The sequence below is a fragment of the Mugil cephalus genome, chromosome 19 (assembly GCF_022458985.1).
Source record: "Mugil cephalus isolate CIBA_MC_2020 chromosome 19, CIBA_Mcephalus_1.1, whole genome shotgun sequence".
NCBI classification, from domain to species: domain Eukaryota; kingdom Metazoa; phylum Chordata; class Actinopteri; order Mugiliformes; family Mugilidae; genus Mugil; species Mugil cephalus.
In genome coordinates, this window is record NC_061788.1 from 15,124,765 (window position 1) to 15,138,185 (window position 13,421).

General features: G+C 41.2%; 1 protein-coding gene and 1 long non-coding RNA gene across 3 annotated transcripts in view; one reads left to right on the forward strand and one right to left on the reverse strand.

Moving 5' to 3' along the window:
- The window catches only part of LOC124996552 (poly [ADP-ribose] polymerase tankyrase-1-like), a 79,314-nt gene extending 67,970 nt beyond the window's left edge, over positions 1 to 11,344 (forward strand). For both annotated transcript variants that reach the window (XM_047569694.1, XM_047569695.1), the window contains 10 exons: positions 988 to 1,068; positions 1,544 to 1,730; positions 1,834 to 1,913; positions 4,010 to 4,130; positions 4,258 to 4,355; positions 5,827 to 5,901; positions 6,008 to 6,113; positions 7,021 to 7,207; positions 7,633 to 7,789; positions 8,321 to 11,344. In XM_047569694.1, the coding sequence (XP_047425650.1) occupies positions 988 to 1,068; positions 1,544 to 1,730; positions 1,834 to 1,913; positions 4,010 to 4,130; positions 4,258 to 4,355; positions 5,827 to 5,901; positions 6,008 to 6,113; positions 7,021 to 7,207; positions 7,633 to 7,789; positions 8,321 to 8,407 (1,179 nt within the window). In that variant the 3' untranslated portion in view covers positions 8,408 to 11,344. The remainder of the gene's footprint in view (positions 1 to 987; positions 1,069 to 1,543; positions 1,731 to 1,833; positions 1,914 to 4,009; positions 4,131 to 4,257; positions 4,356 to 5,826; positions 5,902 to 6,007; positions 6,114 to 7,020; positions 7,208 to 7,632; positions 7,790 to 8,320) is intronic.
- LOC124996553 lies at positions 2,352 to 5,570 on the reverse strand. Its single transcript, XR_007110864.1, has 3 exons — positions 4,272 to 5,570; positions 3,965 to 4,048; positions 2,352 to 3,848 (listed from the first exon to the last, which is right to left on the reverse strand). It is a non-coding gene; the product is annotated as an uncharacterized LOC124996553 (long non-coding RNA).
- Positions 11,345 to 13,421: the final 2,077 nt, after the last annotated feature.

Sequence of the window (13,421 nt, forward strand, 5' to 3'; positions counted from 1 at the left end):
ATTGACTGACCATCAAAACTCAACCGAGTACTGAAACAGCTCTTAATAATCCACTTGACCAACAGCCAACTGTAAAATTATCACAATTTTATTCCATATTGAAAATGTTAGACGTGTAGTTTTGCAACAACTTCTCAGAGCGCAGGCTTGTGCCATCATTCGTTCAAGCTTCTTGGCTGTTAATTCACGAAAATAACAACAAAAAACAAAACACAAGTAACCTCAAGTTAGAAAGTGTTGGCGTGAAAAGCGGCCCGACTTCTCCCGCTCATAAAAGTTTTGCAGCGAGAAGTTGGTCTTGAGTCGCTCCACTGGGAACTGAATCTGCTCTAACGAGGGGCCAATCAAAACGTGGGTGGGCTGTGATACACAGAAGAGAACCAGTGACGTGCATATTATCTGAGCACCGTGGAATTTAATTTGTTTCCATGGAAATGTAATTGCTTCCTATCAGCTGAAACACAGGAGAAAACAAACTTGCCAACACAAGCCGAAATTGAATTCACTCATCCCATAATAATACATATATGATGCTTCTGGGTTTTGATTGGCCAGGGAACATAGTGGCTAAAATTAATAAAAATAACACCAAAGACTTCTGTTTATGTGGCCCCGATGAGTTTGGTTGGTGACTCTGGTGACTACTGTAGAAAATACCAACATTGGGGGTTCCTCAATATCTTCCCTGGTTTAGTAGATGCACCATAAACTGAGGCTGTAGCCCACACTTTGATTTGATTCCAGGCTACGCCTTTTGCTGCTGTCACACCGAGTGGTTTCTTGTCTCTCTTCACAGACTCTGTCAACTCAAACATAAGCATTACATAACTATACATTATAAAACTATAAAAGAAGAAGAAAATGGTTTGCAAATGTATAAGAATGTAAAAATATACAAACAAATGTTGAGGTGGGTTTTAGAGGCCATATATAAATCATACAGCAGTCCACATGCACTTTGTCATTGTTTGTGTTTGTCTGTTGCAGGCTGATGACATCAGGGCTTTGTTAATCGATGCCATGCCACCTGACGCCCTGCCAAGCTGTTTAAAACCACAGGCCACGGTGGTGAGTGTCATTAAACGACGGTCAAAAAAACTGTAAATGCAGAGAAAGCTTTTTTCCTTGCATCACATTTAAACCGAAGCGGACGTGTTAGTGTCGACAAGAGTGTTGGTGTCAGTTCGAGTGCGAAGGCTGAAGGCATTTGAAATTTCAGGTTCGGGCTTCAACTGTTCAGACACTTTAGTTGTCAGTTAACATGCAAATGTTGTCAGCAGTTCAACTAAACCAAAACAAAAACCTGAGAGGAGCAGGAGTGTTAGAGATGAAAGCAACTGAAACGTCAACAGACTTTAGAGTCCTGGAAGTAGCTAAATCAGGAGGAGCTCAATGGATGAAAGCAGCTTAAACTGGAAGGAGTCAAAACAGTTCGAGTTTCTGCACTGTTTTCAAACTCGGCTCTGTCAGTTTCAGTTACATTTTGTAAACTGCAAGAGTTACTTCACGATCCTTTAAACTAAACCCTCTGCCTCCTACTCAGGTGAGCGCCACTGTGGTGAGTACAGGTGCGGCCGGGGGCGTGGTCATCTCTCCCTCTCCCTCACCGTCCTGCCTATCAGCAGCCAGCAGCATAGACAACCTGACCACACCCCTCAGTGACATCACGGTGGCCGGGGCCACTGGCATCGCAGACGGAGCATCTGGGTCTGACAGGAAGGAAGGAGAAAGTACGCAAATGAACACATGCACAAGCATTCAAGTTGTGTTTTTCATCAGGGTGATTGTTTCTTAGCTCCTCATAACCCGGACGACCTTCCTGTGTCTCTGTAGCTCTGCTCGACATGACCATCAACCAGTTCTTAAAGAGTCTGGGACTGGAACACCTCAGAGACATCTTCCAACGGGAACAGGTACACAAACACAATTGTTGTGATGATTCATGAACCTGTGAAGGATGTAAAGACAAAGTTATTTCCTCCAGGGTTAGACACTGATACAATATTGTTTGAAGCTAGTTCATTCACTTTTCTTGGTTCTTTATTACATTCCTCATGTCATACTTGAAACGTGACGGTGTGACCATACCTCTTCACTCGCGTCTGTTGGTTCACACTGAAACATATCACTTGCCTCATTCAGTGGTCAACACATCCTCAGAATGAACTGTAGCTCCTTCAGAACTTTTATATTTATTATGTATTATGAGTAGCATGTGTGGCTACACAGCTGCAAATCTAATGGCAGCCCCACATGTAATTTGATTTAGTGCTAATTAGCAAATGCTAGCATGCTAACACCCTATACCAGTAAGGTGTGGGTATAAAACTGCTTAGCATCGGCTTGTTGATGAACATATTAGCTCAGTGGCTTTAGCATTGAACTTGAGCATGACGCTAACTAGCATGACTGTACACTCTTAATCTTGCTTTCTAAATCTAAATTTTAGAACTGAAAAGTATTAAAAGTGAGAGGCACAGAATGAGGAAGTAAAACTAAAACAAAACAAGGTGATGCAAAAGAAAAAAAGAAAGAAAATAAGGACAAATTAATGAGAAGAGATGCTTGAAGACACGGATGGAGGTAAGAGACAGAGACAGGATGGTAAAGGACAGACGGGGTGACAGAAAGACGAGAAAGCAGTGACATTGAAAGGTGACAGCTGGCTAAAGGCGACGTATAGAAAGCAGTGCCGGAACAATACGGAGGGTACGGCTGTTTCTGTGTGCGTGACTTAAATTTATTTTTGGTGCCCCTGAAGGGAAACAGGTCTTTATTAATATTCAGAATGAGAATGATTCAGGATGATATTGAGGGGGTGGTTGTCAATAAAAAAGTACACTCATACTTCAGAATAACATGCAGAACTCCGAGCTTTGAAGAAACAAACATCGAATCCACTGATGAACATTCAAAAATACTGGATGATTATAAAACCCACTCATTACATGCTGCTTTTATTACATTTTTTGTGTGTGTTTTACCAGCATTACATAAAAAACTAAAACAGTAAAACAAACACTCACAGTAGGGACCTGCTTTGGTTCCTAGCATCAAACTCACAAAGCTGATAACAGTCTGAACATCAAGTAACTAGATGAAGGGATGATGTAGCTGACAGTTTGATTTTCAAATAGAGAACAGTGACATGAGAAAAGCATTAACGATACATGATGTCCAGCTTTGATCTAAATAACTGTTCTGCGCTCTGAACTGAATAAGATTGTAAAGTACTGGAGGATTCAGAAGCCACGTAGATGGATGTTCTGTGGTAAATAGCCGACTGACGCATCAGACTGGTGAGAAGCAGGTTCATGGGCCTCGCGGTCATTTTACATGATTGCATCAAATGGTTTTTCTCGGTAGAAGCAAACAGCTGAAGTTCACGTCACTTTGCTGTGACTCACAAACCAAATCAGGTTTTTATATTTAGATAAACGCTGGGTGCCAGACAGGTTTCTGTTTTGCTTATAAGTGCCTTGTGAATGTCTGAGTATTTATAAGCTGTGATGATTTACACCTATGTCAGTGATCACTGCAGCGCAGAGGAAAGTTATCTCTGCCTCCAGGATGAATGTCATCTCTGCTCTCCCTGAACAAACTCAGGAGAGCGGAGATGATTTCACCGACATTTGCATATCAATGGCTTGATTACTGCCATCCATTCATTGACCTTCTCTGCATGCTGCCGCTGTTATTCATGAATATTTGTCAGACCTATTGTCTCTGCAATATGTCTTAGATCATTGGGCTCATTATCATTACTAGTTTTAATAATCAGCTGTTGCACAACCTGCTGTTCAATTGTGATGTCCTCTTTTAGTTTGTGCAGAGTCCATCAGTTAAATCTATTAAAAAAACACAAATTAATTAGTTTGACATATGTATAATTAGAAGTCTGGGCAGAATAATTGGTGAATATTATGATGGTGATGAAGTGCTATTTTCCTGTGAGTTTACATACTTTTGGGAGGAGTACTGACGTGACTTGTTTGTGGTAACCCTGCAGATTTCACTGGATGTGCTGGCAGACATGGGTCACGAGGAGCTGAAAGAGATCGGCATCAATGCTTACGGCCACAGACACAAACTCATCAAGGGCATCGAGAGGCTGCTGGGAGGCCAGCAAGGTCAGTAAACTCACAGAAAAAAAACAACAACTAGTGAATATATAAAGGTGGGAGGTGACAAATAAGACACTTTTAAGGTCAGTGTCGTCGTTTGTCCTTTGCTTACTTTGAACATGTGTGTCTGCAGGGGCAAACCCGTACCTGACGTTCCACTGCTCCAGCCAGGGCACCGTGCTGATCGACCTGGCACCGGACGACAAGGAGTTCCAGTCTGTGGAGGAGGAAGTACGCACACACTTTGACACACGCGCAACTTAAACCACACGGAGGAACACAAAAACAGTAGACATTTGAGTTGTGGTGGTTATTTTTACCTCTGTACCATCTTGAATTTCTAGTAGTCTGGTCAGATTTCTCTGGGAGGATCTTTAGTTATTTCAGTCTTGTGGTTTAGGACGTATAAACACACAGTGTCACCACAGCACGACACTACCCTGAACCAGAGGCTGCATGTCTGCTCCGCTGACTATAATATGCTCTTGTAAATGAGGAGCAATGATTGAAGGAGACAGCAGACATCAATGTGAACTGACTAAATTAATGAGAACCGTCAGGTGGTAACAGAAATTTAACAGGTAATTTCAACTGTAATTCTTGCTTCACAGCATGAAAAATGACTGACATGCGGTCTAGACTATATATTCATTACCTGAAGAGGTGTATAAAATAATTTTGTCAAAGTAAATAATCACTTCACTGCGTTGCCTCTTCAGGAAGATCCATTATGGTGTAAATCCAGATGCAGCAGTTCAATTTTTATAGTTTCTGATGTGACACCTTTTCAGCTTCATTGATCTAAATTTCCCGCAGGTATCATCAACTCTGAATGAGCTGCTGCTCCGCTTCATCACTGATGTTATGGCACTTGTAATACACATTGCTCAAGAAAATAATAGCTCTTTGTAAACACATTAGGTGTCAATGAGAAAAAAGTCGTGCTGGATGTCTGTACTGATATGGACTGAGTAATGTATCAGGAGTGGAAGGATGCCACGTCGTTTGATGGAAATTAAATAATTATAAACCTATAGAGGGCTGAATTCAAAAACAAATGATGCAACGGGCATAATAGGCCCATTTAGTGAAATTTCATTGCAGCAGCTCAAATCGGTACTCAGTAGCTTGTATGGCTGACAATGAGTCCAAGGATTTTATCCTGATGCCTAATGGCAGTCAGGGTGCCGACGTCTAGTCTGTAGAGGTTTGTGCGTCATCTGTGAAAAGCACAGGGCGCCAGTGGTGGACCTACCATTTCTGGTGTCCAATGCAAATCGAGCAGCATGATGCTGGGCAGTGACCACCTCTGGAGGATGTCTAGACTGAGGTCAACCTCATGAAGTCTTTTTCTGATGATTTGCCCAGAGACATTAACACCAGTGGCCGGCTGGAGGTCATTTTCTCTGGAGAAACAGCAGACCTTCTGGAAATAGCACGTATTGATGTGACATCCAGGGGGGGGGGGGCTGCCTTTGCAACCTCAGTAGGGTGCAGGTATCGCCTCATGCTCTCAGTAGTGACACTGGCCCTAGCTCAATGAGAAACTGGTGAAAAACAGAAAAGATGAGGGGAAAATGTCAGTGGCCTCCATCTGTCAAACCTGTTGTAGTCATAGTCTCTAGTGCAGCTGATACAGCAGTTTATTTCACACACCTGGAAGCAAGTTTGTTCGTCTCATGTCTGTTGATTTCCTCCTAAGCTCCAAAGCACTATCAGAGAACACCGCGATGGAGGCAACGCAGGCGGAGTCTTCAGCCGGTACAACATCATTAAGGTGAGCACCAAAACCACTTTTCTTTTAAATGACAAATCTGAATTTAATTTTTTACGGTTCAGTTTATGATAAATTCAATCTCTTCCTGTCGTCCTCCCTCCTACAGATCCAGAAGGTTGTGAATAAAAAGCTACGAGAGAGATATGCACACAGGCAAAAGGAGATTGCAGACGAGAATCACAACCACCACAATGAGCGCATGCTCTTTCACGGTAAATATGTACATGTGAAAATAGGACCGCATGCTAGGTTTCCTCATCATTCATTTCACCTATGAGTTAAATAAATCAGATAGTCTTACCTCCATTTATTGCTACAAAATGTTGTTGCTTTGTTATTTTCACCAACAAATTTAATTGGCGAAAGTTGTAACTCACTGTTGTATGCCAGGTTGTACACTCCAGTGGGAAATTACATTTTTGGAGACTGAATACAACTTGTCTAGCAAATAATGAGCCAAACTTTTGGAAACTGGCAGTGCATAACAACCAGAAGACCACACTGTCACAGTAACAGGTTGACATTGGTTGTATAATTCAGAAAAGCTCAGTTTGTTTTGCCTCTTTGACTTTAAAATAAGTCAAATCTGATTGTCGCCAGATGTATGTCACTAAACCAGAGTTTCTCCATCCTGGTGGTGAGTCTCTCTATTTAAATTGTCTCCCCTGTGGCTTCAGTCACTTGCTCTTAGTGGACAGAAGTGATACTCAGTGTGGACTTTCACATCAAGGTTCAGCCCCAAAATAAACTCTGTGTTGAACTGTTTTCATTCTTACACTCTGACTATAAGTTCCTGTATTTTCAGTCCCCTCTCAAGTACAAGACTTACTCAAGACGACCCTCAGGACTCCAGTCAAGCTTTTTTGAACTTGACTCGCTTTAGAGTAGAAAATCCTGGAAAATCATCTGGGTTTTGTGATGCCTTGAACTGTGTCTTGCACCAGTGATTATACAACTGTATTGTAGTTTCTCAGATCGTAGCTTTTCTGTCTCTACTGTGCATTCTTTACATTAATGTGCATAATCAGAGACACTACTGTGATATAGCAATAACAGACAAACTCTTTTAGTCATGAATAATATAGTTACCTTGTTTCTCGCTGAAATTGCTCCTGCCAGGTTCTCCCTTCATCAACGCAATCATCCATAAGGGCTTTGACGAGCGTCACGCCTACATTGGTGGCATGTTTGGTGCGGGCATCTATTTTGCTGAGAACTCGTCAAAGAGCAACCAGTACGTGTACGGGATCGGTGGAGGAACAGGATGCCCCACGCACAAAGATCGCTCCTGCTACGTGTGTCACAGGTAAGACGTCCCTCACACGGCACCTGTCACCATGAGGAGACACTCATGTGTGTGGAGTTTGCATGTTCTCCCTGTGTCTGTGTGGGTTCTCTCTGGCTTCCTCCCACCATCCAAAGACATGCTGGTTAGGTTCATTGGTGATTCTGAATTGGCCGTAGGTGTGAATGGTTGTCTGTCCCTCTGTGATAGACTGGTGACCTGTCCAGGGTGAACCCCGCCTCTCGCCCAATGACAGCTGTCAGACTCCAGCCCCCTCGCAGTCCTCTAGAGGACAAGTGGTTACAGAACATGAATGAATAAATACTTTAAAGTTGCCCATTTGTAGACACTTTTCATAACTTATCAAGATTAAAATGATTATTAGAACGTACTTCACACTGTTTAGTGTACTGGTGCCATTGACAGCCTTTGTTCTGTGTTTGCAGACAGATGCTTTTCTGCAGGGTGACGCTGGGTAAGTCATTCCTTCAGTTCAGTGCCATGAAAATGGCCCACGCACCCCCTGGACACCACTCCGTTATAGGGCGTCCCAGCGTCAATGGTCTGGCGTATGCAGAGTACGTCATCTACAGAGGGGAGCAGGTCAGTACACAATACAAACTTTTTGTGTAAAATGAGTTGAAACATTCTCCCATCTTTTAAGTTTGTCTATAAAAATGCAGATTACTGTTTCTCAGAAACCAGTGTCACTTCCTCAAAAGATGAGCAGTCTAAGTTCCAATAATATCCAGGTCATGGTACATTTACATGCAGAACTTGATACAGGTTATGTGAACAGTATATTGACATGGGACTTTTTAAATGATGCCTTTTTTGAGAACTTCGAATGCTCAAATACTGTAACGCCTGCCTTTTCAGTAAGGTGGTTTAGGGACTGAAGGGGGGATTCTGTGTTTGCACTTTCAAACAGGTAGAGTACTGCTGCAACAGTAAAGTACTGAAATATTCATTTTCATGAGCCATGTTAATAACAAAACCAAAAAACCTGAATGTTGTAGACGTAACCAATAACACAGCAAAGCAGCAAGTCCTTATATTTAAAACTAATCAGATGTTAATGTTAATTTTCTACAGTGGAAATAATTTGTTCTTTCATTTATTGTTCGTCCTCAGGCGTACCCAGAATACTTGATCACCTACCAGATCGTGAAGCCGGAGAGTCTGGCTGCGCCTGCTGCCACGGATGAGCAGAAGTCCTAAGATAACGGCCACAGTTGGATCAGATAAGTGTTGGTGTGACGGTCGTGGACAAGAGCCGCTTAAGACTAGAAGTGAACAATAAGATGTTTCGGACCTCAGAGCTGAACCGGAGATGGGTGACGTGAAGTGTGAAGTCAGACGACCCACGGGAGCAGACTCGGCTGTGTCTGAGGAAGGAAAGACCGTGTGTTGAGTTCTGGGTACCATACATGTTCAGTCAAAGCAGCAGACAGCAAAAATCCATCTTTATTTAATCGGCCCTAATTTTGAGGAGGAAATGCAAATGTTTGATCATTGATGTGCACCAGTAAGATGTTTCCAGGCCCATGGCTTAATCTACAAATTAAAGTAATTAGAAGAGGCAACAGTCCAAAGCCTAACAAACACTGCTGTTTTTGCACCTTTGCACTGCTCGTGTATTCTACCCCCACATCTTAATGAGTTGTTTTGATATTCATGTCCTCTTTTGGCTTTGTGCATCATCCACAACAACACCCGCAGGCAAATTTCGGAAGCGGAGATTGTCACGCTGGGAGAACAAAAAGAGTGTATTTTATGTCGCAGCTCCTCACATTTTCAACAGCGAGGCTGATGTAAACAAGACAGCAGAGAAGAAGCCGTGAAATGAGAGTGAACACAGTAGTAAAAGGGGTTAGTGTGGACTAAAACACTGAAGGTTAACCGGACACTACAAGACCACAATCCACTACTGTGAGTGCAGCCTGCAGTCTTTAGACCATCGCCCACAGCCACCACTCAGACCAATATTATTTATTCCAAAACCACTGCTGTGAGCCACATGAAGGACTCAACAAACACACGGTCATTACATAGAGATTATTCCTAATTATAAAAGGAAGTTTTGGGTTTACCAGAGTACTGGAAAAGATTATGACCCTGTTATATGTACATAGACACTCTCTCGGCTGCCTCGCACGCTCCCATTTCTTTGTATCACACTTCACTTGAAGCGGCTCAGTGTTAAAACTGCACTACAGGGACGTTGTGCCAGTATGTCACATTAAATGCCAGAAGGACCCTAAAAAAAAGTCACATGACAGATACAAATTAAGCCAGTTTTCTCTGGATGGTGCTTGCCTTCTGCTATTATAAAGTTTTGTTACATAATTTGGAGGAGAGACATTTGGCAAATTATTATTCTACTTAAATTTAATTGGTCATAACAGGTGAGGTGAGGTTTTTATTTGCTGCCTATTGCAGCTTCACAGTTACATGTTTCTGCTGCCGCACATCATCTACATTCACATGATGCAGTTTTATTTTGTCTCTTAATGTCTCTGGGACGGAACCACATTCACCCCGTGTGGTTGTTTACATGAACCTGCTGCCTTCTTTCCTCTCTAACTGCACCTGGTGGTGCCCTCTAGTGGTACAACAGAGGAACTGCTTGTGCTACTGTCTGAAAGCTACACATGCAGTAGTAGAAATCGAGAAGGCTTTTATGCAAGCATTTAATTTACAAAGATATTTATGGATTTCCGAGGCATTTCTATTTTTTTTTTTTTTTTTTTTGAGTAACCTTTATACTCCTGAGTTTACACTCCTCAAACATTAAGCAAATACTGAGCCTTCTCATTGTATCTTAGCAAACCTTTCAGCCGGCTGGTCACAGGCTGCAAAAAGATATTTATATAACCAGGAATCTGCAGGTTGAATAAAGAGGGTAATCACATGTTGTACATACCATACGACGAACAATCACACATCTGTACTAAATATTACTTAACACTAGGATGTACAACGACTCTCGTTACAGATTTCCTCTCACTATGTATTGTTGAGCTTTTTTTAACTACACTAACCATGTTTTTATTATTCACACAGAACATGGGACCACGCAGAGTTGTCATTGTGTTGATGGCTGACAGAAAGGGATTTAAAAGTTGTTGGGACTGAGAATGTTGTGTTGGAAGCTCTTGGAAAGTGATTGTGCTTTATTATGAGTTCATCTAAATCAGACACTAAGAGAGATAGCTGGTTTATATCTACTATGTTTGTGTTGGTTTAGTTTGAACGTGAAACTAATGACTGATTAAATCTGACTGCTCTGATATTTGATTTGTTTTTTCACTGAGACATTAACAGTATCTGCAACAAATTTCCATTTCTGTTCATCCCTATAACAGAAATGATGTGAATCATTTCAACAAATGACTAAATCAGTCACTGCAGATAATAAATAAGTAAATGAAACAAATGTGCAACGACAAACCAGCTTTCAAATGAAAAAGTAAAGCTGCTGCACTGGAACACAATAAATATCCCCTGCGTTAAATTTATTTCCTAGACATATAGCATGTCCAGAAATGCTCGGATCATAATTTAGCACTCGTCAGACTGTGAATGACAATTTATTGAGAGCAGCAGAGAACACGATGGTCCTGTTTCCACCTTTTGTCATCCTCCTCAATCAGGCTCAGCCCTCCGACTGAGTGTGTGTAGATTATAGCTCTGACCTCATTAAGGTCAGCTGATCTATCTTCAGAGAGATGTGGGCTTCGAGTTAAATGACAGTGTAAATAAACTCCAGATGGGCCTTTTAATGAGCCTTTTATGGATTATCTTGGCTCGGATATGTTTTTGTTTTTCCGCTTGGAAAGACTTTTCAAAGACTTTTTTTTTTTTAAATGAGTTATGTTTTAGCCGGTCTTTGTCTGCTGGTTTGTGTCAAGGGCCAGTCTGCTACTTTGTTGTAAATAGTGTGGAGGGTGTGTGTTCAGTCCATCCATGCCTCACTTTCTGACCTGCCTTCTACAAAAAGCGACCAGTGTAATCAGCACATTTCCTCATCGGTAAAGTTTGACCTCCTGTTGTACAGACGGTCGTACAGAGCTGCTGACCAGCTAACGTGTGGAACAGAGAAACTCCTTCACTGCTGTACAGAACAAAGTCCTTAATAAAAGAATTTAAAGTGTTGTTGTGTTTCTGTTTTGTTCAAGTTCAGATTACTGGTTAAACCAAACAGCATGGGCTTATGAATCAACTTGTCTTTGTAGAAATATTCTTTGAATGGCTAATTTACCTTTGTTGAAGCAAAAGTTTCTGAGCTAAACATTCTTCTAATGATCCTAATATGAATATACATCCACTAGCCAGTTAATTAGGAACACTAGGGGAAACTAATAATAGGAACATTGAAGGTTTGACCTTCATGAGGAGAAATGAGTGAATACTGAACAGATGTCACACTGTTTGGAACAAAAAAAAAAGATGATCACCTGCAGCGACTTGAAAGCAGCTGTTGATGAGTGAGAACATCGTTTTAATTAACACAATTGGACTATAGTCGGTGTACAAATAAGTTCCAGTATTAGTTACCGATGCTGATACTGAGATGGTGGGTTTATTTTAGTCACTCCATAGCAAATGTTTGTTTGGGTCTAAGTAGTGGAAGTGCATTAATTGTTCACCAAAGTCACTGTCTTTCATCTTGAGGGTTCATTCCCAATTATGTTGTCTCTCACTGCGAAGCATGTTGTAAATGAGGTATCTCTTTAAACAGAAGCCTAATAAGATCAACACCTCGTTAAAATTAAATGGTTATGTGAACATCTAGCTCTAAGGGCAACCGCTGTGCACAAAGTCTCTGCATTATTTCAACTCCTAAATGGGTCTGATTCTCGGTTGGTGGCAGCAATCTGGGAGTCATTCATCCTTATCTGTTGTGTTTCAAGGAATCAACTATGGCTTGATTGAGTAAATGCTAATGGGTGTTGCGGCAACGCTGCTTTCCAGCGGTTTGCAAGTTGCAAGGAGTTTGTTTTTGTGCACAGAGAATTATGAAACTAAATAACATAGATTTAGAAGTAAGATGAAAGTTTTCTGGTACCAGTGCCATCCAGTGAAGTAAAACCTTGTTTAACACAACCTTATTAATAGAAGTGACACCTTTCTGAAGTTCGGTTTTAAACAATAATAATAATAACCAGCATTCTTCTGGTTGCAGAAGAAGAAGGTAAACAGAGCTGGTAGAAAAACCGCCTGAGGGATCTGCACATCTTATCTGCCCCATAAGTAGCCAGCACATTACGTACAAAACGAAAAAAAAAGCTGAACTATTAGCCACCTTGTTGTTGTGTGAAATGCTCCATGAACAACTCCGATTGTTGACTGTATGACATAATAGGTCAACCCGGAAAGGGGGCCTTATTAATACTGCTGAAAAGACACTTATCGCCACCTAGTGTGGAGCCACTCTGAGCACACAATAATCACGCAACCGTGAAAGGTTTGAAGTTTTAGATTCCACATGTGGTTGAGGCAAAACATAAACACAGGGGTCAAACAGCTGGAAAGCATTTGGGTCTTTTCCATAGAACTGATTCTGTTTTTGATAAAAAAAAATAATAAGATCTGAGCCACATAACACTGCTGTCAAGGTGACCACTGTCGTCGTATCCCTTCATCAGCCATCGGCGGAGAGGATGCAGGATATCCTGAAAGCACGTCAGGCGCCTGCTCACCTCCGATAACTCCTGTCTCCTAAATGAAAATAAATGATACATTATTCTCTCTCGAGTAAAGAGGCAATATCAGCATGCAGACAAATCTAGACCACACGAAAGATGGTGAATAAAGTCACTGTGCACAGATGTTGCACTAACAACTACAGTTGTTATTCAGCATACAGCATATTCAGGTTATAGTTATACAATGAACATGCTATTAAAGTGTAGAGTCATTTTCTTTCATTTATATACATGCCGTTTTTTGCACTGTCTGCATCTCCCTGTCAACGGGAGATACGTGAACATATATGTACATTTATATTTATATAATCATATTTATATAATCATACTCACTTCTTTACGTGAACACTGACTTGTTTGTTGTAATACAGAATTTTTTTGGATATTTTTATATTCTATTCTTATTTTTTAGTCCACCCATATGTTCACTGTTTGTGATGTTGAATGCTGAATGTCTGCTACTGTTAACAATGAGAATTTCCCCACTGTGGGATGAATAAAGCCATATCTTATCTTATCTTATC